The sequence below is a fragment of the Peromyscus californicus genome, unplaced genomic scaffold (genome assembly GCF_007827085.1).
Source record: "Peromyscus californicus insignis strain IS unplaced genomic scaffold, ASM782708v3 Scaffold_10__1_contigs__length_136768540, whole genome shotgun sequence".
Lineage (NCBI taxonomy): Eukaryota > Metazoa > Chordata > Mammalia > Rodentia > Cricetidae > Peromyscus > Peromyscus californicus.
In genome coordinates, this window is record NW_026294391.1 from 88,536,505 (window position 1) to 88,561,887 (window position 25,383).

Consider the following 25,383-nt stretch of genomic DNA (forward strand, 5'->3'; position numbering starts at 1 on the left):
TTCCTTAGATAAGGAGACAAAATATTAGTGGAAAAGTAGTGTCTTCTGATTGTATAAGTAAAAGGCCTCCCTAAACTTTTTCAGTGTGCTTTCAGATCATATTGTTTTATTTTCATAACGCTCTATCATATACATGTTTATGCCTAACATAAGAATTACACTTGTTTTCTTTAGCTTTTTGGAGGCAATAGAAATAATTTAAGATACTATATGGCATATATAGACAAAACTGGGAAAATAACCTATTTCAAGAGTGATACTTTAATCTCAGTGTTAGGATAAACCAAAAGAAAAAACAGATTTTGTGTAGAGCATACTGTCCAGCATCATACTGTCCTGCTGTCTACTCCTCAGCAGGCAATAGGGTTAATAAACAGTGAGTAAATTTGCTGTGTGATCTACAAAGTCCACTACTAATTACTAATGTTTGGATTTGGGCAACTCATCTTCACTAAAATATTTGCTCTGTGTATTGGGTGGACATCTTTGTTTCAGTAAAGAATATAATTTTAACATGTTTTAAAATGTTGTCATTTTGGAAACTTCCAATATCTAAAAAACAATGAGAAGCTATTAGAGACTACCTTAACCTTTCTTGTGCACACAGGTTCCAGATGGATTTAAAGTGGGGAAAATATCACCCCCTGTATACTTGACAAATGAATGGGTAGGCTGTAATGCACACTCTGAAATCTTCTGGGATGACTGGTTAATTCCTGCACCTGTCGTTCAGCCACCTGAAGAAGATGGTGATTATGTTGAACTCTATGATGCTGGTGCTAATACTGATGGTGATGAGGAAGCTTCTAATGATGCTTATGAAGATACCTATGACCATTTCAATGGCCGTGATGACTTGAATAACCAGGTTGATCAGGCAAATGTCTGTAAAGCCCGTGGTGCTGGCTGTGATGCTGGGTCTGTTCGTGGCATAGATGATAATTTTGATGCTGCTACCAATGGGCCAAGGTTCGTTTGTCTCTGTTATTATACCATAGATGCCTATAAGTTCAGAACTATTGGCATATTTGATTTATTTTTAAATGTAACATAATATTAAGAGAATTAATTAATTGTACTTACATATTGGTAAGTGTTCGGTATTGTAATTTAAATTTTTCTGGTGTAGAACATGTAACTGAACTATTTATATACAATTTAAATTCAATTATTTATTAGTTTCTTGATAACTGGGATTGTCTCAGTGTTTCTCTTTAAATTAATGCCACTAAATCTCCCTCCCTATAAAAATCACAATGAGAAATGGGGTAAAAATGAAGTGTTCTACTTCTATTTGAAAGAATTGCTAAGCATTTCCCAGAGAGTTGAGATTTTTGTCATGTATCTAAGCAATTTAGGATGGTCTTCATTCGTTTAATTGATGAAGTTACCAAAAGTCCTTTTGTATATTTTCCCCAGATATAAAATCTAAAAAGAATTCCATTTTCATACAGATTTTCTTTTATAATCACCATAGGTAAATATGTTTAATATTGTCTTCCATGCAAAATGAATTATATTGGTCATTTAAAAGACTTAACATTTATAAACCCTGATTATGTGATTATCTTACTCATCCTCTAACATATGAAGCCTATATCACTTGAACTTTCTGGTGAGAGTATTGACCAGGGTCCATAGCAGAGCTCTTGGTATATATGTAACTAAGTGAAAGCATATGTTAAAATTAACATAGTCTAGAATGCTGAAAAATATTCTAATATCACTGTGATCACTAAGATGATGGTAAGTTATTGATAAACTATTCAATTATTTAAGAAAATGAGTATTTCCTGCACTAACCAGTCACGTGTACCTAATAACAAAGTGCAGTTCATTTTTTTCTGTCACCACAATGATGACAAAGAATTGACAGTGGCTATCATGTTAATTCAGTATTTAATATTGGCAAGGAATTGAGGAATTTTTCACGTGTGTATATAAGACCAAAGCATTCACATCATATAGCAAAAACATTCCTGAGCATAATGTGAGTGTGTGTGTGTGTGTGTGTGTGTGTGTGTGTGTGTGTGTGTGTGTAAAATCTGATTTCTCTTTCATTTTCTGGCTTTGATTTGTGTTTTTATTGAATGGCCTTCTTTCATTAATATGTCCTTGTAACAGAGCAAGCTATCGCAGAGGGGGAATATTGAAGCACACTGGTAGAGGTAATGTACAACAGGGGGCTTTCAGACCCTATAGAAACAATGGAGCCAAAAGTTACCGTGGCGACTCTGCTGGGGAAGCGAGTGCAGCCTTTAGAAGCCAGGATGGACATGGAGCCCATGGAGGAAACAGATATAGAGGAGCCAATGGAAGCAGTGAAGAGCATGGAGCATTTGGATTTGACGAAGAAATTCACTCACAGAGGGATGGTGCAGGACTGGATCAACATATATTTCAGGATTTTGAACATGTACAGGAGGTAATGACGCATTTGAAGGCAAGAATTACTTCTCTTTTAAAAGTATATCAGCACATGTTATATAACATTGCAGCTGTTCGACATTGATTATATTCTTGTATCCCAGATCCTGAAATAACTAAAATAATACAATTAAATTGTAAGTGCATGGGATCTTCACTACATACAATTTGATGGTTCCTATATACTTTTCAAGAACAAAAAACACTGTTTTATTTTGTCATTTTAAGTTAGATCATACACTTGGGGAAATATTTCAAGGTACTGGTAATATTATTCATAGCTGTACAATACACTAACTGAAACTTTCCAAGTATTCAAATCGATAACATTTTAGACACATACAATAGTGTGCAGCCATTAGCATTAACTATTTATTAATATTTTGTAGCACGTAAAGTGATGGATTTCATTATGGCATTTCCCTAATACTTAGTTATTTTTGGTCCACCTCTTCCTTTCATCCCCCCTCAACTATACATTTTCCCTCCATTCAACTCTTAGGTTGCATGTATTCTGTTGACCCATTTCCCCCATTACTCTTCCTTAAAATCTCTCTCCCTCTCACTGACAATCTCTTCTGGTTCTATACTACATACACACACATCTATACTACATACACACACACGCACACGCACGCACGCACGCACACACTAAAATCTAGCATCTGTGTGTCTATCATAAAGAACTGGAAGTATGTTTTCCTCTGAGTAGAATTATAACCCTTAATATAATAATTTCCACACCCATCCATTATTTTGAAATTTTCATGACTTCATTTTCTTTGTGGCTGAATAAAATCCCATTGTGTATGAATACATACCACATTTTTGTTTTCCAATTAATCAGTTAGACATCTAGGCTGGTAGATTTTTAATCTTCACAAATGATTAACTCCTAGTTCTTCCCCTGACCTTCAATAACCTCAACAGAGAGTTGATAATTTTTTCACATATTGAATATAGAATCATAACACTTGGAGGCTTTTCTCCTTGAGTGTCTACTCCATCAATGGAAGCATGAAATATGTTTACTCTAGGATTGTTATAAGTTGATTTTTTTATATCTTTTTTTTGATCATTTGAACCACATGCCCCTCATGGTTCTTCTTACTATCAGTTCTCTTAAGCCATCTTTTTTTTTGTTGTTTTGTTGTGTTCTCATTTTTTGTTTTGTATTGTTTTGTTTTAATTTTTTACAGTTTTAGGACCAGGATCTAGCTCTGTAGGCCCATGCTAAATCTGGAACTTATTATTTAGCCCAGGCTGGCCTAAGACTCATGATAACAGCCTTGCACATGCCAGTAATATATGCATGTGCCTCCAGACCCAGCTCTGTAGACATCTTAAATTAATGGATGAGATACCCTCATGGTGTGCTCTTTTTTCAAAGTGGTTATTTGGCATATACATTTTGGAATTGGATTCCTTTCAAACTTTAGAGCCCCTACATACCAGCTCTCTGATCCAGAAAACTTTTAATTTCTCTAAGTTTTTTTCCTTATAGCAGAATCAGAGACAATGGTATTTATTTTTTTATGTTGTGGTAAATGTTCATGGAGATAGATAAATAAGGGTACTAGCATAGAACCTGGTAGATTTCCACAAATATTAGATCTGAAATTGTACATTTGGCAACTTAATGCTCCTTCTATTTCTCCCTTCACAGTATCCCAATAATAGCTTACTTCTCTGATGACACTGCTGAATATATTTTAGCAAATATGGAGTTTTAAGGATGAATATATTACAGATTTTGCATTCAAATTTTCAAGTCACCCATAGCATGTTTTCCTGATATTAACCAAATAGATTAAAATGGCCTTTGGTCTCCTTACAGGAATCAGATGTTGGAACTGAGACCTCAGACTCAATTGTCTTGGATAACGCATCCCTCACACTTGATGGTGAAAATCCCAATGATATATCAGAGTCAGCAGCAACAGTGGGTTTTCCTATCGTCCACTCATCTTCCAGAGAGTCTGCTTCTGCTTCTGATACCGACATTGCGAGTGACACCTGTAAGTATTTCTGGTATGATCTTCCCATGCTGAATGCTTATACTTGCTCGTACAGTAATTCATGGTGTGTGGTAAATCAAAGAATTTGAATATTGATTTGCTATAAGATGAGATTGATGAATGCCTTTAAAAAATTATTCCTCAGGCTGGCAAGATGAGTTGTAAGGTAAAAATATTTGCTATCAAGCCTAACAAGTTTATTCCCCTAGACCGACATGGTAGAAGGAGAAAACCAACCACAACATATGTACTTAAATAAGTAAATCATACATAAGTTTTTTAAATTACTCCTCAGTGAAATCTTTTCTTTTTCCTTACATTTTTGGGAGTCTCATGTAACCCAGATGGCATTGAGCTCATTCTATAACTGTTATTGACACTGACTTCCTCATCTTCCTGGGATCACAGGCCCTTGCTATCATACCCAGCTATCACTGAATCTTTATGATGAATAGATTTGACCCGCAATTAAGAACTTGAATCCTTCATTCAATTATTGGTTTTGCAATATAATCAAAGCCACAAATCACATCCATACTCAGCAGTGTATTTTAACCACCACGATTTGCATTTTCTAATGAGTTAAGAATTTACTAAAACTTACATAAAAGATGAAATACAATAAGGAAACCAAACTTTGAGGGCCATCTCCGTTATGGAAATACTTGGCACATTTAGTATATAGATCAGTGATTTGTCCTAATGCCTTTCCATTTGTAGTATAAGCTGGATTTGTTGAGGTGCCTGAAAAACCTCCTCAGCCAGCATTTGAAGTAAATGTTAACCCACTCTGTGTCTCCCCAGCATATAACAAACCACTAATCCATGTGTATGAAAAGGAGTTCTCATCTGAGATCTGCTGTGGCTCTTTGTGGGGTGAGTTTGAGTTTGGTTTTGTTTTAGATCCATGTTCATGTAGAGAACTCGTGAAGCTTATAGAAGTAAAACATTTTACCATTGCCAGTCGATTACAAATGAATTGATAGGAATTGCTTCAGGGCTGCTCTGGCTTGTTAAATTAATGTCTTCCACTTTTTGCTTTTTAACTTGAGTTACCTGGAGGAAAATACAAAATTAGGCTTCACTATGGTCATTTGACAATTTGAGTTCAATGTTTTCTAAGTTAGTACATACTTATTAAAAGAAAGATTTCTTCAGGATCTTGCAATTTTTAAGTATAGAGAATGCATAAGCTCTCTCTATAAGATCTTAAATTTGACAGACTTTTTCAACTCTTTGTTTTTGAAAATTATGACCATAGCAATAGAGCTGAGATTATATATACATTGTCCCAAACTGGTCTACATAGTACATTGCTATAAAATAACTTAGTACAACCAAGGTCCAAAGTAAACATCAACTTCTAACTTAACATTTCATAGATTTTTGCCTATGTGTGATTGAACAGAAAACGGATTTTAAAAGAAAAATACAAAGAAGTAGGAAATTTAAATTTAATAGGGACTGAGCCCTTAGAAGAAAATGGTCATCCTCAATGATTTTCTAATTTAGTGGCTCAGGCAATAAATAATGCATGAGCACTTGAGTCTTCCAAGTACCCAAAAATGTAGTTGATGTCTAGAAAATGAACCAAAATTAACTATATAGAGAGAGATTAAATTTGCTTAAAAGTAATATTCAGAAGGTCTGATTTGTAGATGAATTGCTAAATGGTCTTATTAATAAAAACCCAGAGCCAGATATTGGGGTGAAAAACTGAGAGATCAGAGAGAATAAGACAAGCCACAGACAACCTCACGTCACCAACACCTCAATCTCCAAAGAGACCTACTTCCTGTATATCCACACTATATGCCTTTCTGTTCGGCCATCTCATTTCCTCTCTCTGCCCAGCTACATCACTTCCTGTCCATCTGTACAGACCTCCAGACCTTTATGGTTAACTAGTGTTGGAATTTAAGGCATGTTCCACCACTCCTGGCTCTGTTCCCAGTGTGGCCTTGAATTCACAGAGATTCAGACGGATCTCTGCCTCCCAAATGATAGGATTAAAGGCATGTGCTACCATTGCCTGACCTCTTTGTATACAATTGTAGCTGGTTTTTTCCTCTGATCCTCAGATAAACTTTATTGGGGTATACAGATACAATGTCACCACACTGATTGATTCTGGAAATGTTTGTGACAATTAAAATATAGCGCTATGGTATACATAATATTCTGTATGTCAGCACAATAGACAGCAAGCAGTAGAATATTGCTAGTATGTATGGACATCTATTTACACATTTTAATGAAACACACTCTGTTAGGAGTATACATAGTTGAATAGTATGAGGTGAACAAGGCTAATATTAGCCTGAAATTATAAAAGTCATCTTATATAGACTAGCAAACTGGAATAACCAAAGCAGTTATACATATATATTTAGTTAGAAAATCAGTAAGAGTAAAGAAATGTGGAATACACATATGCGTAGTACAGTATGATTCAGCTATGAGAAAGAGTAGAATCATATTTGTACGAAAATAGGTTATAACTGGATATTGAAGTAAGCCAAATGCATAAAGACAAAAATCACATTTCCCCTCACATGCAAGATCTAGTTTCATTTTTCTTAAGGTCCTAAGCATAGAGTGGAGACTGTTAGGGAAATGGAAGCGTACCCAGAAGGAGGGGAGAAGTTAAAATAAGAAAGGGTAATGAGAGTGATTTCGATTAAATTATGTGATAGATAAGTATAAAAACATCATAGTGAAAACCCTTTCTGTAGAATTAATACACACTAATAGAAATAATCAGCTAATACAGCACTTTCTGTATCTAAACAGGAGTCAATTTGTTGCTGGGCACCCGATCTAATCTGTACCTGATGGACAGAAGTGGAAAGGCAGACATCATTAAACTTATAAAGCGAAGACCATTCCGCCAGATTCAAGTCGTGGAGCCACTCAATTTGCTGATTACCATCTCTGGTTTGTTTAAGTTCTAAAATTAACTGAGTAATTATGCCGAGTAATTGAACTGCAAACTAGGTTAAAGGCTTTCTTGGGTGAAGGTGTTCATAGGAAAACACTTTAAATATAACTAATTGGGACAGCAGAATCTCCTACTTGTGTTTTCTTATCCATTTAGACTTTAAACAAACTCCCTTTGATCTTGATGCACTTAACCTAAGTTGGAGATCAAGAAAACTACATTTGCATCCTTGAATTTCTTTTCAGAGTTGTTTCCAAAACTTCAGAGCTGTAATCTCACTCACAATGAACTACACCAATATCCACCATCTAGCTTTTGATGTGTCCAAAACACAAGTCGATGAGTAATTGGGTAAAAGAAAGACATGTCCCTGTCTCTGCCTAATATTACATGGGCAAACAGACAAGATTAGTTACAAGAATGGATTCCCTAAAAACATCTACACCTTTCCCAAACAGTAGTTAATTTTCTTAATCTTTCATAATTTTCATAATCAGAACCTGAAACTTTGACTGTGAAAAAGCAAGTAAGTTGGTGTTAAATTAATTGTGACTATTAAATGAACGAAAAATAAATAAATAAAATGAGGACATGACTGCTCCTAGGTGTGGAGGAGGAGAAGGTTTATTGTAGATATGAGGGAGAACACAGCCAGAGGCATCTGAGAGAGTCCAGTGTGGACATGACCTGCAGACTGAACAGGGCCATATGAGGAAAGAGGGGAGGGGAGAAAGGGGAGCCTGGAGTGGCAGCTGAGAGGCCAAGAGGCCAAAAGGCAAAAGAGTAAAAGGACCGGTGTAGCCAAATGGCTGAGTTATATATGGAAGAGAATATATAAGATGGGAGAATGTGTGTATATGGGAGAAGGGCAGCCCAGCCCTTGAGCTGGAGACTTCAGGGTAGGGGGTAGGATATGCCAGCCAGAAGGACCCTGTAACAGGTAGAGACTGAGGGATGCTGGGAGAAGCTGGCAGCCAGTTTCTGCTTTGATTTGTTAATAAGCACCTTAGTTAGCCTTTTGTCCTGAGACCTAACACTAAACAGGGATTAGTATCAGAAAATCAAAAGACAACTAATGAATTAATGGGAGTGGTTAACCTAAGATTTGGCCACCAAATAAAACCCTATCAACCACTGATATTTATATGAATTTTTGTACTTCATAACATATAAGATACATGTAGAATATATATTAGTGTGCAAATTGCTGTGATTGGATAAGATTCATTCTGCTTCAAGGTTTGATTAAAGGCAAAACTCTTTAGAGATAAACTCAGACTTCATAATATTTTAATCATATTTCATGACCAATCATTCGTAATGGTTTCAGGTACACTGAAGCAATATTTAGTTTTGAAAACATCTGGGTAGCTTGGAGATTATACACATCTGGATGAGAAATTTTTTTTTCATCTGATTTTCTCAAACCCAGATATCTTTTTACAATCCTTAAGCTTAACCCAATTGTAATTTGTTTTTGTTTGGCACTGGGTTTTAAAACTAAGGCTTTTTGCATGGTAATCAAGGATTCCTCAGCCTATAAATTATTTTTGTGACAAATACTATAAAAAAGTCATCCTCAGATAAAGATCCTCAAAGGCTACTCTGAAAAGAATTTACAAGGATGCAATGTGAAGTTATTCAGTAGCTTATTCTAACTGTTAAGTATAAAATGACAAGTGTAATTTTCTGAATCCTAACACCTCTTTAAAATTTCCCTATAAAAACACAGTAAAATTAATCACATTAAGAATTTTAGTGGTAGGCTGAGCTTGGAGGCACATGCTTTTAATCTCAGCACTCAGGAGGAAAGTGGATCTCCAAGTTTGAGGCCAGTGTGATCTCAAAAAAAGATTCTTATTATTGGGACTTTTATAACAATATTAAAAATAACAAAGAAAAATGAATAAAGTCATCATATAGGGCCTTTAGTGCTCAAATAAATTATAAAAACTTGATAGGATTAGTAATTAGGAAATTACTAATGAGTAGAATATAAAAATTATCTCCAAAGGTTATATTTATATATTTATGACTATCCATGTATATACATATACGTGTGTAACAACAATTAATGACAATAGAGGCCATGGATTTGAAAGAGAGAAAGGAGTGTCATATGAGAGGGCTTGGAAGGAGGAAATGATGTTATTATATTAGAATCTCAAAAACTAAAATAAATAATTCAAGCATTACCTCAAAGAGGCTGAGGGTAGACTGGTGGTTGCCAGCAGCTGGACTGAATGGAAAGGGGGATGAAAGGTGATATAAAGTAACAGGTACATAGTGGGTAAAATTTAAATAAGAGTACTACATTTTGTTGTTCTATAACAATAGGTGAATGTAAGGAAAATAACACATTATGTGTCTCAAAATAGTTAGAAGAGAAGAATTTGAATGTACTCACCATAAATAACTTTTTAAAATTAAGTTAATGAGTATGATTATTTCCCAATGTGTAGCCGGAAGGTTTCTCTGGTCATGCCTGGTCCCACAGTCCCACAGTTGCCTATAAAATAATCATTCAGAGGCTTAATACTATTTACAAACTGGATGGCCTACGGCAGGCCTCTTGCTAGCTAGCCTTTATAATTTAACTCAACCCATAACTATTCATCTATGTATTGCCACGTGTTCTGTCACTTTACCTGCATCCCATTACATGTTGCTCCTAGGATGGCAATTTGGCATCTCTCCTGCCTCTGCCTTTCTTCTCTCTCTCTCTCTCTCTCTCTCTCTCTCTCTCTCTCTCTCTCTCTCTCTCTCTCTCTCTCTCTTGGATTTCCTGCCTGGCTATAACCTGACTCACCATAGGCCAGAGCAGCTTCTTTATTAACCAATCATAGCAACACATATTTACAGCATACAGAAAGACCATCCCACAGCACCAACGTCTGCATTAATAAAAATACCACCTTATACATCATAAGTATATAAAAATAAGGCCGGGCGGTGGTGGCGCACGCCTTTAATCCCAGCACTCGGGAGGCAGAGCCAGGCGGATCTCTGTGAGTTCGAGGCCAGCCTGGGCTACCAAGTGAGTCCCAGGAAAGGCACAAAGCTACACAGAGAAACCCTGTCTCGAAAAACCAAAAAAATAAAAAAATAAAAAAATAAAAAATAAAATAAAAGCCTTAAATACAAATAAAAATTAAGAAGATAAAAGAATTAAAGAAACAAATAAATGTGTCCAATTCATTTATAAACATGCTAGGTTGACAGAACTCAAGGAAATCCAATTTCCTGGCCGCAAAAGCCCAGTTGGCATTCAGACATCTTCTTATCTATTCATATTACCAGGAACCACCTCTAGGTCTGGGAACTGTAGAGGAGCCAAGACTTAGGAAAGTTCAAATGAATGGATAGTCACTGGGTTGGGTTGGCTGCCTAGAGACAATCTTAACCTATCCTGGTGGAATCCACTTCAGATAGGCACAGAGGCAACTAGTAGAGCCCAACAGAAGACACGAATATCATGTTAGTTTTAAAAAGTGACTTTTAGTTTAACGAAAATTTGGTTTAAAGAGCAGCACAGCCCTACTTCTTTGTATTTCTAGAATGTAAAAAGAGGGAGAGAATTGAAACAACATCATGTTTTCCTACCAGGCCGCAAGAACAGACTTCGCGTGTATCATTTGACTTGGCTGAGGAACAAGATTCTGAATAATGATCCCGAAAGTAAGAAAAGGCAGAAGGAAATGCTGAAGAAAGAGGAAGCTTGTAAAGCTATTGATAAGCTGACTGGCTGTGAACACTTCAGTGTCCGTACGTCCATTTCACATTTACTATTGCTATAGAGTTTATGCTTCCGTTTATGTGGAGAGGTCCATAATTGCAAAAGACAAGACAAAGAAAGGAAAGAATTTACAATTTTGAACGAAAATATGAGTGAATGTCATCGAGGCATTTCCTAGGCGTTTTCTGTATACCTTTGTACATACCTATTGGCTGAAATAGCTCGGAGTTAAAGTTGTTTATTTCTTCTTTCTTCCTTTCCTAGTCACACTTAATATATGAAAGTAATATTTTCCTTACTATAACTATTCTTGATATAGCTTTAGCAACTTGCAGAGATGTATGTGATATTTCCTTTCCTTTGAATGGCAATAAAATATGATCCCATTTAATACTTTAATACCAGGAAACTTCATAGTGAATCTGAAAGTTTTTCTGTGATCTGTTGACTGTTGCTCCTAATACTATATGTTTCATTATAGAATGTTTTCATATCATGTTTCTCTTTATAAATATCTCTGTAAAATAGAGTAATAACCCCTTTGGGCCTCAGAATACTGTTCTGAGCCTTTGACAACTATGAAATAATGTTATCCCGGTCTATTCCATGTCTGAATCAAATCCCCTCTATTCTTAGTTTCCTTTTACTCTGAAGCGATTGACCCTTAGAGCAGAATTGGTAGTGTAAGTGAACGACTGCTGAAATCACATTATATAAATTGCAAGAGAAAAATTATATCATAACTGACTTTTTGCTTTCACTTGTGTGCACATATATACACATATAACATTAAATGAAAGAATTTGTATCTAGAAAGCTAAAGTATAGGATAAATCCTTTATTATAGCTTCAGATAACACCACTGCCTGCAATCATATTATATAAATATGATAGCCCTAAAGGTGAAAGATATTCCAAGATGCTAATCCAAGAGTTTATATTGTACAACTACCTCTTACTAAGTTGACAATTTTTATCTCAATGACAGATCTTTACAAAGGTAATCTTGGAAATCTGTACTCAAGGTAAATGGACAAATGAAGTCCATTTTCCTGAGTCCATTCCAATCACTGGTACTACTACCCAGGACAACCAAAAGTCATTTCTTCCATTGACAAGTAGAATGGAAGAAGAGATAAAATAAAAGAGGTGGAAGAAAATATGGTCAAGAGACAGAATATTGGTGAGAATCAGAACAAAAGCAGTATTCTAGCAAAGGAAGAGGGATATTCCATAAAACAAGCATACACTTTGTATAACTTTTACTTTATCAATAGTGTTATTGAAATTATTTACATGTTATGAAATGTATTTTTAAAGTGAACAACTCAATAACCATTACTATGATCTTAACTTACATAAAAGTTCAGATTTTTCTCTCCAAGGAAACCAGTATTCCATTACAGTATTTCCTTCCCGTCTTCCCACTTATTTTGTTTGTTTTTAAAGACACGGTTTCTCTTTGTAGCCTTGGCTGTGCTGGAACTCACTCTTTGCACCACCACTGCCCGGCCCCTTTCCCACATTTTGTGAAGTACTAGATAAAGAATAACCTATTTTTTCTCTATGTATTTGCCTTATCACAGAAGCTAACAGAAAAATATCCATGTATTATGTGGTCTTCTGTAACAGATTTCTTTCACTTAGTGAATCTCAATTGAATTCAGTTTGTCTGTATTCCCTTCGTTTAAAAAATATTTGATTCATATGACTGTTTTGCCTGTATGTATGTCTGTACACCATGTGTGTCTGGTGTCCAACAAGGTCAGCCAAGATTCCATTTGTCTAGACTGTAGGTCCTAGAGTAACAGAGAGTTTTAAGATGTCCAAGTAGGGTGCCAGGCACTGATCTTGGATCCTGTGCAAAAGCAGTTTGCTGTCTTAATCATTGGGCCATCTCACCAGCCCCTTTACTTTTTCTTCAATACAATTTACATATGTAAGAAAAAGATGTATGCTACTTGTCTCCTTGAGTCTGGTTTGTTTAACTTAATATAATAATCTCTAGATATATCTACTTCCGAAAATGATATAATCTCATTCTTTCTTATGACTGAATTAAGTGCTACTAATATAATTTATAGTAAATATTGAAATCAGAAAATGGGTGTACTTCAACTTTGGGCTTTTGGGAAGACTTTTCTGAAGAGTCAGAACATTTATAAGATTATGTGTGACATTTAGGAATGGCCTCTTTATTTCTACAGAATAGATCATTGAGATTTCAACATGGATTGAATTTAATCTGTAAAGATTATTTTAGATAATTACATTTTAAGAAAATCTACCTATCCATGAATATGGAAAGTTTTTCCATTTATTTTGACTTTCTGTAATATCTTATTCTCTGTTAAGAATGAAACTCTGAGCTTTGCACATACTACCAGAACACTTTATTACTAATCTACACTCACAACCCTTGGATTTTTGAGATAGGCGCTTGGTATGTAGCCCCAGGATGGCCTCAAACACAGAATCTTCCTTCCTGAGCCTCCCAAAGTGATAAAATAACAGTTATGTCACCCAACCTTACTACTTTCTTTATTTTTATTCTCTTATTTTGCTATAGTGTATAATAAGAATAAAATGCACTTGAATGCTGATAAATACAATCCATGGAATTATTCGGTGATATTAATATTGAATGAAGAGAATACAACTCCAGCAAAGTAGCTATTCTAAAAATATGCAGTTTTGCTTTTAACACTGTGGTTATTTCATTTGTGATAATAAATATAAATTCCTGAGTGTTCTTGTTAATTCTGAGGTATGACTTTTTTGTATGTTGCCATTATAGTTCAACATGAAGAAACAACATATATCGCAGTTGCTTTGAAATCATCAATTCACCTTTTTGCATGGGCACCAAAATCCTTTGATGAAAGCACTGCTATTAAAGTGAGTGACCATTTCATTTGCATCATACTGTTTTTCTCTAAAGAAGAAATTATAAACAAAATAGTTTGGAATGTAGATGTGGAAATATATACCATTCGGCTACAGTTATTGCAATTTGAATATATCATGTCAATAATTATTATTTAACCCTTTTTTAGACAATCCACAGGCGCCACAGCAAGGGAGAGTTTGAGGGAAGTCCCCAACCCCTCCCCTTACAGGACATCCCCACCAGCTCCTCACTCCCATTTCCTGTAGTCAACATGAAGATCTTCTCTTCTAGAAGCCCAAACACAGGCTTCAGGTGCCACCCCAATGACTTGAAGCTGGGAAAGTCCCTGTTGTCTCTTAGTGGGGGGTGGAGAGCAGAGGGAAGGTAAGATAAGATGTGGAGATGCTAAGGAAGCCACATTGGAAGTGGGGAGAGAAAGGCTTTGCTCCAACTATCCTTACAACAATACATGGGTGGGGGAAGGAAGGGGCGTCTGTATTTCTTCTGGTCTGAAACACACTTCTCTGTAGTAGTGTTCTGGGACATAGTGAGTAGGCACGGTATGCGTTACATCTTACTATTTAACTGAACTTGTATGGATCAGCTATGGAAACTAGCCATCTAATGGCCCAAACAAACTGCTGCTGATTTTTTTTCCTTTCCCATAAATTGAGTTCTATTTAAGTAGGATAGATTTTTTTTTTAGAAAAGCCAAGTAGCTATTTTGTCTTGCTTATTATAGGCATCAGAATCAGTGGGAGCATTTGTTAAATATTTAGATCTCAGACCCAACCCCAGGCTGAATTAATGAGTCTGCAGTGGGGCCTGAGAATCTGATTTTAACAAATGTTCTCAATGATACTGAACTACTTGGCCACGTACAGGTTTCAAAAAGGACTGATAGGAGCACATCTTGATAGTCTTCAAGGTATTCTTGAAATGCATTTGTATCTTAGGTCAGGATCTATTTATATGTTCTAATTTTTAGGACAACACATCACATATATACATTGATCATTGTAAAACACATATGAATACTCCTCAAGAACTATTTTCACTGTTTGCAGAGTATCTCTTTTCTAGATAGAATAGGCTACTATATAGACAATTGGTCTACCATGACAGATAGAGCATCCCTGATCTGATCTGCCTAAATTGGGTCTTGGCTCAGCTGTCAACATTTGGATATGAGTTAATTCTTGGGTGTCTGCTGACTTGTCAGCGCTACCTGGTATGGAACTGGAAAACAAAGAGATAAGTACTAACAATATGTCTAGCTGGTTCCTGTCCGAGTCCTCATTTCCATTCTTGATGCCCACCTCATGACTACATTATTGTGAATCCTGTGATGCTCAGTCCTTTACATAATCTAATCTTAGCAATGAATCCTGTTTGTCCTTTAGTTTCCTTGGACTGTACACCATAGGAGTCTTAGAGGATAATCTGTCTACCATAGGTTAATGTGTATGGCCTTTTTCATTCCTTACCAAGTATGCATTGATCAGTCAGCAGACTCCGAAGGAGACTACATGTCCTATGAAGCCTATATACGAATATTGGCAAAAATACAGGCAGCTGATCCAGCGAACCGGTTTAAGAGACCAGATGAGCTCCTTCATTTGCTGAAGCTCAAGGCAAGGAATTTAAGGACAGCTAATGAGAGAACAAGGCCATATGCGGTTCTGAAGGTCTTAACCACTTGGTCATTGTAGGTTGTAGGAAGCCCTAGATTCAATCCCCAGGATCATAAATCAGTCAATCAACCAATCATAAACAGCCACCTGAGTTTTATAAACTCATAAATATGGCAAAAGAATAGGGAAATTTTTGCATAGTCAGAAAGTCATTTTGGCCTTTGGGCCATATTTGCTTTTATATTTTCAGGTGTTTCCAACTCTTGATCTTAAGCCAGTGACAGTTGATCTGGCTATTGGTTCCGAGAAAACACTGAAGATTTTCTTCAGCTCAGCTAATGGATATCACATCATTGATGCAGAATCTGAAGTTATGTCTGATGTGACCTTGCCAAATAACGTAAGATAATACCTTCAGTTCCATAGAACTTATTGTAAACACTTTGAATTTTTCCAGTTATCAAGATTCTCAAAGGTTTAAAGTATAATTTTCCTTTATTTCTTTTACTTTCTAAAAGTGATATTTATTTTTACTTCATGTATGTTTTGCCTGCATGTACATGTATGTCTGAGGGTATAGAGATCTAACAGGTAAGTTTAGCATGCCAGAAAGTGTTGCTACATAAATAAAAATCACTAATGGTTTCATATTTCAGATATTTAAGTGCAGTCTGCAGACAGATTTTGTTTGAACATAATGATTTTGTTAATAATGAATACATGTAACCTTTAAAATCCAGAGTTACATTGATTAACCAGAACTGATAATCTCAAGCCCACACCACCATCTGGCCATTATCAAGTGGAACTAATTGAGGGCTGCCTCCTTTTAATGGCTTTGTGTTCTACATTCACTATCCATTCATCTTTGTGCATTTATACTAATTAGCCCTAGGATGCTTTGCAGTTGGCTTTAGTATTTCTATACCCTGTAATATACTAATATACTTTGTTAAGAAATCAATAGCACAATTACATAATTATGTGCACTCCCTTCTTTATTGAATTATCTGTAGACTATAGCAAATTACTTCAAAATTCATTTATGATATTCATTATATTTGGAAATTTCTGATGACAAGATTCAGTATTTTTAAAGTAAATACACCACAATTTTCAACATGTAAATAAAGCCCAAGATCTAAACTGTGAATGGCTGTACAAACACTCATTATTAATAGAAAGAGCTTGACAATAACATCATACCACACCAAATTCATCATACAAAATATTGATGGTAGAATTGATTTTTCCTTGTTGAGAGTTATATTTAAAACTGCTGTCTTTACCAGCAATTGTTTTTCTCTTCATCCTTTATCAATATTCAGTTTGTTGAATATTAAAATTTCAGCAGCTTATCATTACATAAAATCCTTGGACAAGACATTTATATACTTTAAACCACTCAATTTGTGTGCTATTTTGAACATTTTTAAGAATACAGCCTATGTCTCTAATAATGCAATTAAAACAATTACATAAAAACAATCAGCAGAACATTGATGAAGACATTTTTAAAGGTATTTTGGTGAAACTAACAATCATTAGTTAGTAACCTAGTAGTTGCCTACATAGACAATTTACCATTTGTACTGTGAAAATATTAAACACAATCTCAGCCCAAACCACAAAGTGATTTTGATATAACTATGTTATTCTTCATTTAACATATCTCTGTAGCTTCCTGCATCTTATATTTCTCATCATAATAGATAGCCTTTATTCAGAAGCCAGTGCAATAAGGAATATTTGAGTGTTGGTTTAAGTCTACATTTATTGAAAAGCCCAACCAGGCATATTAATACACACATATAATCCCATAACTTTGGAAGTATAGGCGGGAAGTTTGGGAATATTATGCCCAGCATTGGCTATTTAGCAAATTTGAGGCCAGCCTGGGATACACTAGTTACTGGCTTGAAAACTAAAATTACTGAAAAAGTTTAAATCTAAATAATAAGCAGGGAAATTATTTGCTCTAGAAAATCAGTTAATTAACTATAGAAATGAGAATGAAAATGTAGGGATTTTACAAATCATTTTCTGACCTAATTAGGATACCTCATATATATGCAAACATATTTTTAGACAAATTCCCTAGTGTCTTGACCCACTAAAATAGAAAGGACTCTAATATGAAAGGAGGTGTCTTCTGAAAGAGAATGTCCTAAAAATAATATTTTCTCCCAAGTGCTAGATTACAGAGACTCTAATGGTGCGGGGAGCCACACATGCTAAGAATATCCGGTTGCTTCAGCAAGCACCTTAGAAGCAAGGAAATTACCTTGGAGGCTGTCTGGATTTGCAGCAGTCCCATTTTATTACAAATAGATTTTTCTTGAAACAACCTTATTTCTTGCATTTTCTTTCATTCTTTCTTATCTTTTTTCTGATTCAACTGCTCATGCAAGTACCCAGGGAACGTATTAAAATTGCGTTTTGCCTCTGGATTCCTATTTTAGTTTTGAGGATTGTTGTTGCTGAGACATGGCCTCAAGCACTTGGCCTGAGTACGCTGGCTTTGGCAAGTATAGTTTCTGACCTTCCCCACCCCTGTAACTTGCTAATTTGGAAAAATAGCAAAACACAATTTTTAAAAAATTTATCAGAGAAATACTGTCAGTGGCATAATATCTGTGCTCTAAACAGATTTCTGTCCCATTTATGAATCTGAGAATTTACAAATGCTTAGTTATCTCTTAGTATTTCCTTATTCTGCCAACCAATACTTCTGAATTTGCATATAGAACCTATATTAACATTATGTGACTTGAATGAGATATTCTGCATTTTCTTGAATATGGGACAAATATAATAAAACAAGCCAGGAACAGTATTAAAAGTTGTCCCTTAAAACATTTTAAGCTTAAGCTCTTTAAGGTTTATTTTCCTTTTTTCCATGAATTTGCTGATGACCAAGAATTATATATATGATTTGATACTTAGCTCACACATTCATTATGAAAATATTGCTTAATTTCGGAAATGAATCTTAAATTCAGGACTGTGTTATTTTTCCTATTACAATGTACAATACTTTTATGGCATTTCAAGAAATTTCTCTATGTTGGAAATATAGCTCTACTTTTTTTCCAAATTATTATCCTAAACAAAAAAATAGAGAATATTAAAACTGATGACTTAATGGAAACCAGCTCTTCTCAAATGTTTAGCTCTTTTCAAATTCATTCTATTGAATTGAGAAACAGAGGTTACCTTCCTCCCTGCATGCTGAGCATCTTTTGGTCTTCAGTTAAAGTAATTGTTACTTCAATTAACATAATAGTGATAAAATTCTGGACACAAAAATCTTTATAAAACATAATCCCGGTACCTGGAAATCATTATATCGCAGAATATCATCATTTTACCTAATTGCTTGGGAATTGGCGTGATGCTCACCTTCAACGCTGAAGGTGTCTCTGAGGAAGCCAATGAACAACTCTTCAAGAAGATCCTTGAAGTCTGGAAAGACATACCATCTTCTGTAGGTATGTACCAAATTCCTTTTTCTCTCAGATGATCCGGAGAAGCTTTCAGAGAATGAAAATGTGTACTAAATAAGGTTTCCAGAACTGCTTTTTTTTCTTAAAGCACTGAAGGGTAATTTAAATGATTACATATACAAAAGTACTTCTATTTTGTCTAGTCATCAATGTTCTGTTTATAGAGTGGTGTTTGTATGAAATCACTTATATAAAAAGACAGAACTTTCTGGGATACCTATTTGTTGCCACCCATGTGACAACATAGAGAATTCCATTTTTTCTGCCTAGGGCTGCTGGTTTGGGAAATTAAAATAATTTGAGATTCTTTTGTCCGTTTCCAATGTTTAGTGACCAGAGAACAAAATACACACAGTTAAAATGTTAGAAAGGGTAAAGGGTAGAATGATAAGATGAACGACAGCTCTCTCCTCCTATCCTGTCTGTGTGACTATGTGTCTGTGTGTCTGTGTCTGTGTCTGTGTCTTTGTGTGTTTGAAGAGACAGTTGGAAAGAGAAGGAAAAGCTGTCTATCCAGAGGCCAGAATCCCCCAAAATGTCTACAGTGGGTAGAAAAGTGACACCCACAGTATTTTAATGACCAATTTGAAAGAACTCATTTTTGGACAATTTTCTATGGGGAGATAGTTTTTTGCATTGCATCTGCAGAATCTTAATTTTTTTATACATAGTCAATGTTAAGGATTCTCCTGGAAACCTGCTCTAATTTCTTCAAACAGGTAAGAATTCACAAAGGGTTTAAAACCGTTATAAATGACAGACACTAAATGCTTATGGTACAAATTGATGGATCTAGGGCAAAAGAAAGTAAAAGCGATGAGTCATGTTATATCTTTTATAGTGATACTTTCAGGAATAATATGTCAAGTAGAAACTAGTGATGCAGCCTAGGGAAAGAATGCATCCCCAGAACCTCAAAAAGTATATGAACCAGAAATGAAAATCAGGTAGCCAAGTCAAAATAGGAACCTGAGAATAACCCTGATATTCAAGCCACTAGATGATCGTAATAGTAAAAGGGATTTTCAATGTCTACAATATCTTTGTCCCCGGGCAAGAAAATTTCTAACCTAGATCAAAAAGTTATGGTAAAAATTGAAAGACACGTATATATAAAACAAATTATAGCACTACAAATACATGATATTAGTGTTTGTTTGGTGCATAATGAGAATATATTACAATATAACACTGATGTCAAGGAAATTATTCAATCTGTTTTCTAACTGAAAACAACTTGCTGTTTACAACTAGCTTAAATCCAGAGTTTCCTAAACTACATTTTACAGTTCTTGAAACTATGATGTTTTCAATAACAAGGACAATGTTCTTTATTCCCAAATAATTGTACAGAAGTTTAAGAATTGTAGAAAGTTTTACCAAATCTCTACTTCCAGATTCAGAAACCAAGCTAGTTCAGTAAGTATCTAGGTTAAGTGGATCTGTGATGATCTAAAACTGGGTGGTGGACTCAGTAGACAGGCTATGTTAAATTAGACAGTTTTTCTCTGTGTGGCTGTTTAGAGCAATACTATTTTAATATAGTAGTCATGTGAGTAAAAAATTAAAATTCATATATGCTAAATAAGTTACTAGTTACTGTAAGCCAGGCCATTGGTTCTTTATACCTTCTGTGACAAATTTAGTTAGGGCTTGAAATTACACTAATAAAGTTATTTCAAGACAGCTAATTTTCATAGTCAAAATATGATAGTAATTTAGTGACAATTTTGATATCAAAATCACACAGGTAAGTAGTTTGCATTATAATAAACCTGGGATAATATATGCTTGGCACTTTTCTTTGAGAGAAGCTACATTCCTCACAGTACGCATTTGCTAGTTACTTTCATAGTTTACCTAGTCTGCCATAAGTTATTTGATGTAACTTTAATGTTGAATACAGCAGGTAAATTTCGGTTTAAACAGGAGTACCCGAGAGCATTTGATGAAAATGGGAAATTTTTCTTATGAAAAGACATAGCTATACTAATGCCAGTTTCTCCCTTCAAAATAAAGGAAAACAGTCAGATTAAGAATTTTGCTTTCAGTCATCCAAGTGCTACATTTTGTGTTTTAACTGCAGTTAAATTTTGTGTCATTTTAAATGTTACAATGTAATTGATGTGTGGAAATTTTCTTCCCCATAAATTTCATAAAGAATAGTAACTTGAAAGTCAGATATTTACTAACATTACTTCTTCAGCCATAAAATACTTCACAGAATCAATGAAGTATGTGGATTTTTCATAATAAGCATTCTTTCAGATAGTATTTTCATAAATGATGAAAAAAGGATTATAAAATAGGCCTAAAAAGTTTAAAATGTAATATAATTTTCCTCTACAAGAAAAAGCCTTAGATGTATAAAATTACCCTCAGTTCTGCTTATAGCAGGAATTTTTATTCAATTAAATTAGTTATTAAAGTCATTATTTGAATAAGATTTTATTTAGTAATAATTATTAGTTTTAAATCTTTTCAGGGCTGAGAACTGAACCAAGAGCCTTGCACTCTACCACTGAACTAAATCTGTACCCCTTGTTTTAGTTTGTTTATGAATCAGTTTTCCATATGTGTTACAATACAGTTCTTTATTGGGTCCACTGTACTTTACCTACACTGTTAATGCTTTTTTAAGCCGTGGGTTGATTTGAATGTTTACAACGTCGTTAACCCTTGTATTAGACTGTGGTCTTACAGTATATGAATACAAAGATGAACAAAGATCTAGCAAGTCAATGTTGATCGCTGTGGGAATCTATAGATAACTACTCTGAGTACCAGCCCTAAGCAGCAAAACATCCAAAATGGCAGACTTCAGAATAAGGTCAAAACCAGATGGGTTTAACCTTACCTGTAACTGTTAACTTCTTAATAGTTAACTGTAGTTAAGATTTTTATCTCACTGCTACAAAAATGAAAAGTTCTTTTTCCATTTGTGTTGTAGCTTTTGAGTGTACACAGAGAATCACCGGGTGGGACCAAAAGGCTATTGAAGCGCGGTCCCTGCAGTCCACTATTCTCGAGAATGAGCTGAAGCGCAGGTCAATCAAGAAACTGCGATTCCTGTGTACCCGTGGTGACAAGGTATAGTTTACAGCCTTCAGTAAAGCAAAACGAAACCAGGCATTGACAGTAATTAGACTTTGTGCTCATAATATTTAGGAATATATATTTTTTCAATTGGCAATTTAAAACTTTAATTTTTTATTAATAAAAACAATTCTCTTTTGCAGAAGAAATAGATTTGACAAATAATGTAATTTTTGTTTCAAAAGAACCCTATTTTTGAAGTAAAAATCTCTAGTAATCTCCTAATTAAACTTTGATATTTTATTTGGCATGAACTTTCATTAGTTTTGATCCATAGTCATTTTCATTTTCATACAAAGAAATTTCAGAAAAATATGAGAGTGAATCTGCCTTCATAGGATGATTTAAATATTTTGGTTTTAATTACCATAATTTAATTGCACATATCACTGACATTCATTGTGCTATTTCAGTACATACCCTTCATGTGCACTAATCAGATCTCCCTTTATCTACCTTAGTCCCAGCATCATTCCTAATCTCTAGATAGATAGATTTAGCTTTGATAGATGAAAGAAAACATTAATATTTTGTTTTTAGCTTATTTCAATTAGCATAAGTTCTCTAGTTCTATGTATTTTGCTGCAAATGGATGATTTCGTCTTTGGGGGTTTTTGTTTTCTTGGTTTTTGTCTATTCATTGGTTGATGGGTACCTAGATTTACTCAAAAGTTATTGTGGATTGTGCTCCAATCACCATGGATATAAATATCTCTGGTAGGTTGGTACCCAAATCCTGTGGATACATACCAAGATATGAGAGCCAGAGAACATGGCAAGTTTATTAGGGTTGGTTTTTTGTTGTTGTCTTTTTTGTTTGTTTGTTTGGTTGGTTGGTTTTTGTGGATCTTTCATACTATTTTCCGCGATGGCTATAATAGTGCACTCCTACCAACAGTGTGTATGAAATCCTCTTTTGCCATCTCATGACCAGCATTTCTTTGCTTTTTGAAAATCTTTTATTTCTAGCTTTCAGCATATTCCAAGAATAAAAGAAGGAAAAAGAACTTACGTTTGTTGAATATATAATTATATGTTAGGCTTTATGCTTGCTATTTTAAAAGCTGTCTGAATTTATCTTCACAAGTAGGTATAATGATGACTGTTTTACAGGAAAGAAAACTAAAATTGAGACTTGGAAATTGTCTGTGAAATTTGATCCATGTTAACTACTAAAAATAGCTAGATGAGAAAGTTCATCACCTAAGTTAATATTTTAAAAAGTAATACTTTGAAAAAATAATTTTAAAAGGATTAAGAATCATTACCAAGGATTACACAGACTTCAAATTAATAGAAGAGAAAGCAGGGCAAAATCCCTGCATGTCAAGGAAAGGTGCCCAGTTTGGAATGTAATGCTAAGAACCAGGGTTTGAGATCAGAGAGTTTGGGGTTGCAGTTCTGGCCCTGTCACCTAACAAGATGTGATAACCAGAGAATCTGAATTGATCTTTCCTAGGTGTCTTTTTTCAGGGGGTGGGAGAATGCTGGGCATAGAACCCAGGACCTCACACATGCTACACAAACTCTGTACCATTGGGCCATTTCACCAACCGTTGTTTTACCTTTTAAAAACTTAATTCCTTTATCTCTAAGATGAAACTACTAATAACTGTTTGGGGAACAAAGGTGAAACTCTTACATAATAGGTATATAGTAAGCATCTTACAGAGTATTTGGCACATGAAATGTGTTAAAGGTAACTGGTTTATATTACGTTCATCATCATCATCATCATGCCCTGCTAAGTTTAACTTTTCATGATATAAGAAAGCTTTGTCTTCCATTTGACACTTATGTCTGTGTTCTGTTTCAATTTTCTTTATTATGGAAGAAACCACGTTTACACAACATGTTCCTCTCTGTCCCACTGGGTTTAACTCATTATACTAGGGAAAGGAAAAATGTTGCAATTCAATTATAATCTCAAAAAATAAAAACAAATTCATTCTAATTCAAATTGTCTTCCCTTTTAATACAAGGGAAAAATTGTTTTTTCTGTCACTTACCACTTCTGCTTATATTTAAGAAGTTATAGAAATTTTCTACTTTTTTATGATTTTCTATTTCAGTGAAATGAACTGAAATGAGTGGAGGATTCAATTCTCTTTCTTCCCTTCAAACTCTCCGGTATACTCCTCCCTATCATTCAAATTCATAGTCCCTTTTTTCACTAATTTTTATTGCGTGCATATATGTATATGCATATGTATTCCAAAATATAACCTATTCAGTTCACATAATGTTACTTGTGTGTATGTATTGAGGGTTGATCTTTTGGCACTGGACAACTGATTGGTGTCCTCTTCCCTGGAGAAAAACACCTCTCCCACTTCCCAGCTCCCAGCTTCCCTCAGTTGCCTGTAGTTCTTTATGTAGAGTGGAGGTCTTGTGGGATTTCCCCAGTCCAATTTGGCATGTCCATTGGTGTCATCCTTGCTCAGCTAAAGGAAAGTGTTGTTAACTAAAACTAATAAGGAACTTCAGCCCATGAAGACCACCTATAGTAAATATTATATGGCAGTTGGTAGCTGCTAAGGAAAGGAGAATCATTATTCTTTGGGGAGGGCACTGGTAAGTTCCCATGATCTGTGGATGGCCTCATTCCTTTGCACATATGGTCAGCACTGATTGAACCCAGTGGGTTATAAATTTTAAAAAGAGAATATGGGAGGAAACATGTTGAAAGGGTTGGGGGGGCTGAAAAAGTGATCACGTGATCATAATTGATTGTGCAGTGTATGCAAGTCTCAAAGAATAAATTTTAAAAGTGAAAACAAAGCCAAATAATAAACTATATGAATTATAATTCTATAGACTATGGTGAAAAGGTTACTTTGAAATACATAATTTAAATTCCAAACTAATCAAATTTATGTTCCTTAAAATAAGGAAAAGTTATTCAAAATAAGATGGTTTAATATTTTAATTACATCAAATTGTAGTTATAAACTGGTACATAACTGTTTGTTTATTAATTATCTAGCTAAAATGGATTAGAAACTCACTGATGATGTTTTTCTCTTATTTTTTTTAAAGCTGTTCTTCACTTCTACACTGAGCAATCACCACAGCCGGGTTTACTTTATGACCCTTGGAAAACTTGAAGAGCTCCACAAACACTATGCTGCTTAA

General features: G+C 34.8%; 1 protein-coding gene across 1 annotated transcript in view; it reads left to right on the top strand.

Moving 5' to 3' along the window:
• Nrk (Nik related kinase) overlaps positions 1-25,383 on the top strand; it is a 104,334-nt gene extending 78,951 nt beyond the window's left edge. Inside the window, exons 18-28 of the mRNA XM_052749190.1 lie at positions 608-969; positions 2,125-2,425; positions 4,265-4,445; positions 5,250-5,321; positions 7,239-7,382; positions 10,993-11,151; positions 13,920-14,020; positions 15,897-16,046; positions 19,002-19,137; positions 22,103-22,242; positions 25,288-25,383. Of these exons, the coding sequence (XP_052605150.1) occupies positions 608-969; positions 2,125-2,425; positions 4,265-4,445; positions 5,250-5,321; positions 7,239-7,382; positions 10,993-11,151; positions 13,920-14,020; positions 15,897-16,046; positions 19,002-19,137; positions 22,103-22,242; positions 25,288-25,383 (1,842 nt within the window). The remainder of the gene's footprint in view (positions 1-607; positions 970-2,124; positions 2,426-4,264; positions 4,446-5,249; positions 5,322-7,238; positions 7,383-10,992; positions 11,152-13,919; positions 14,021-15,896; positions 16,047-19,001; positions 19,138-22,102; positions 22,243-25,287) is intronic.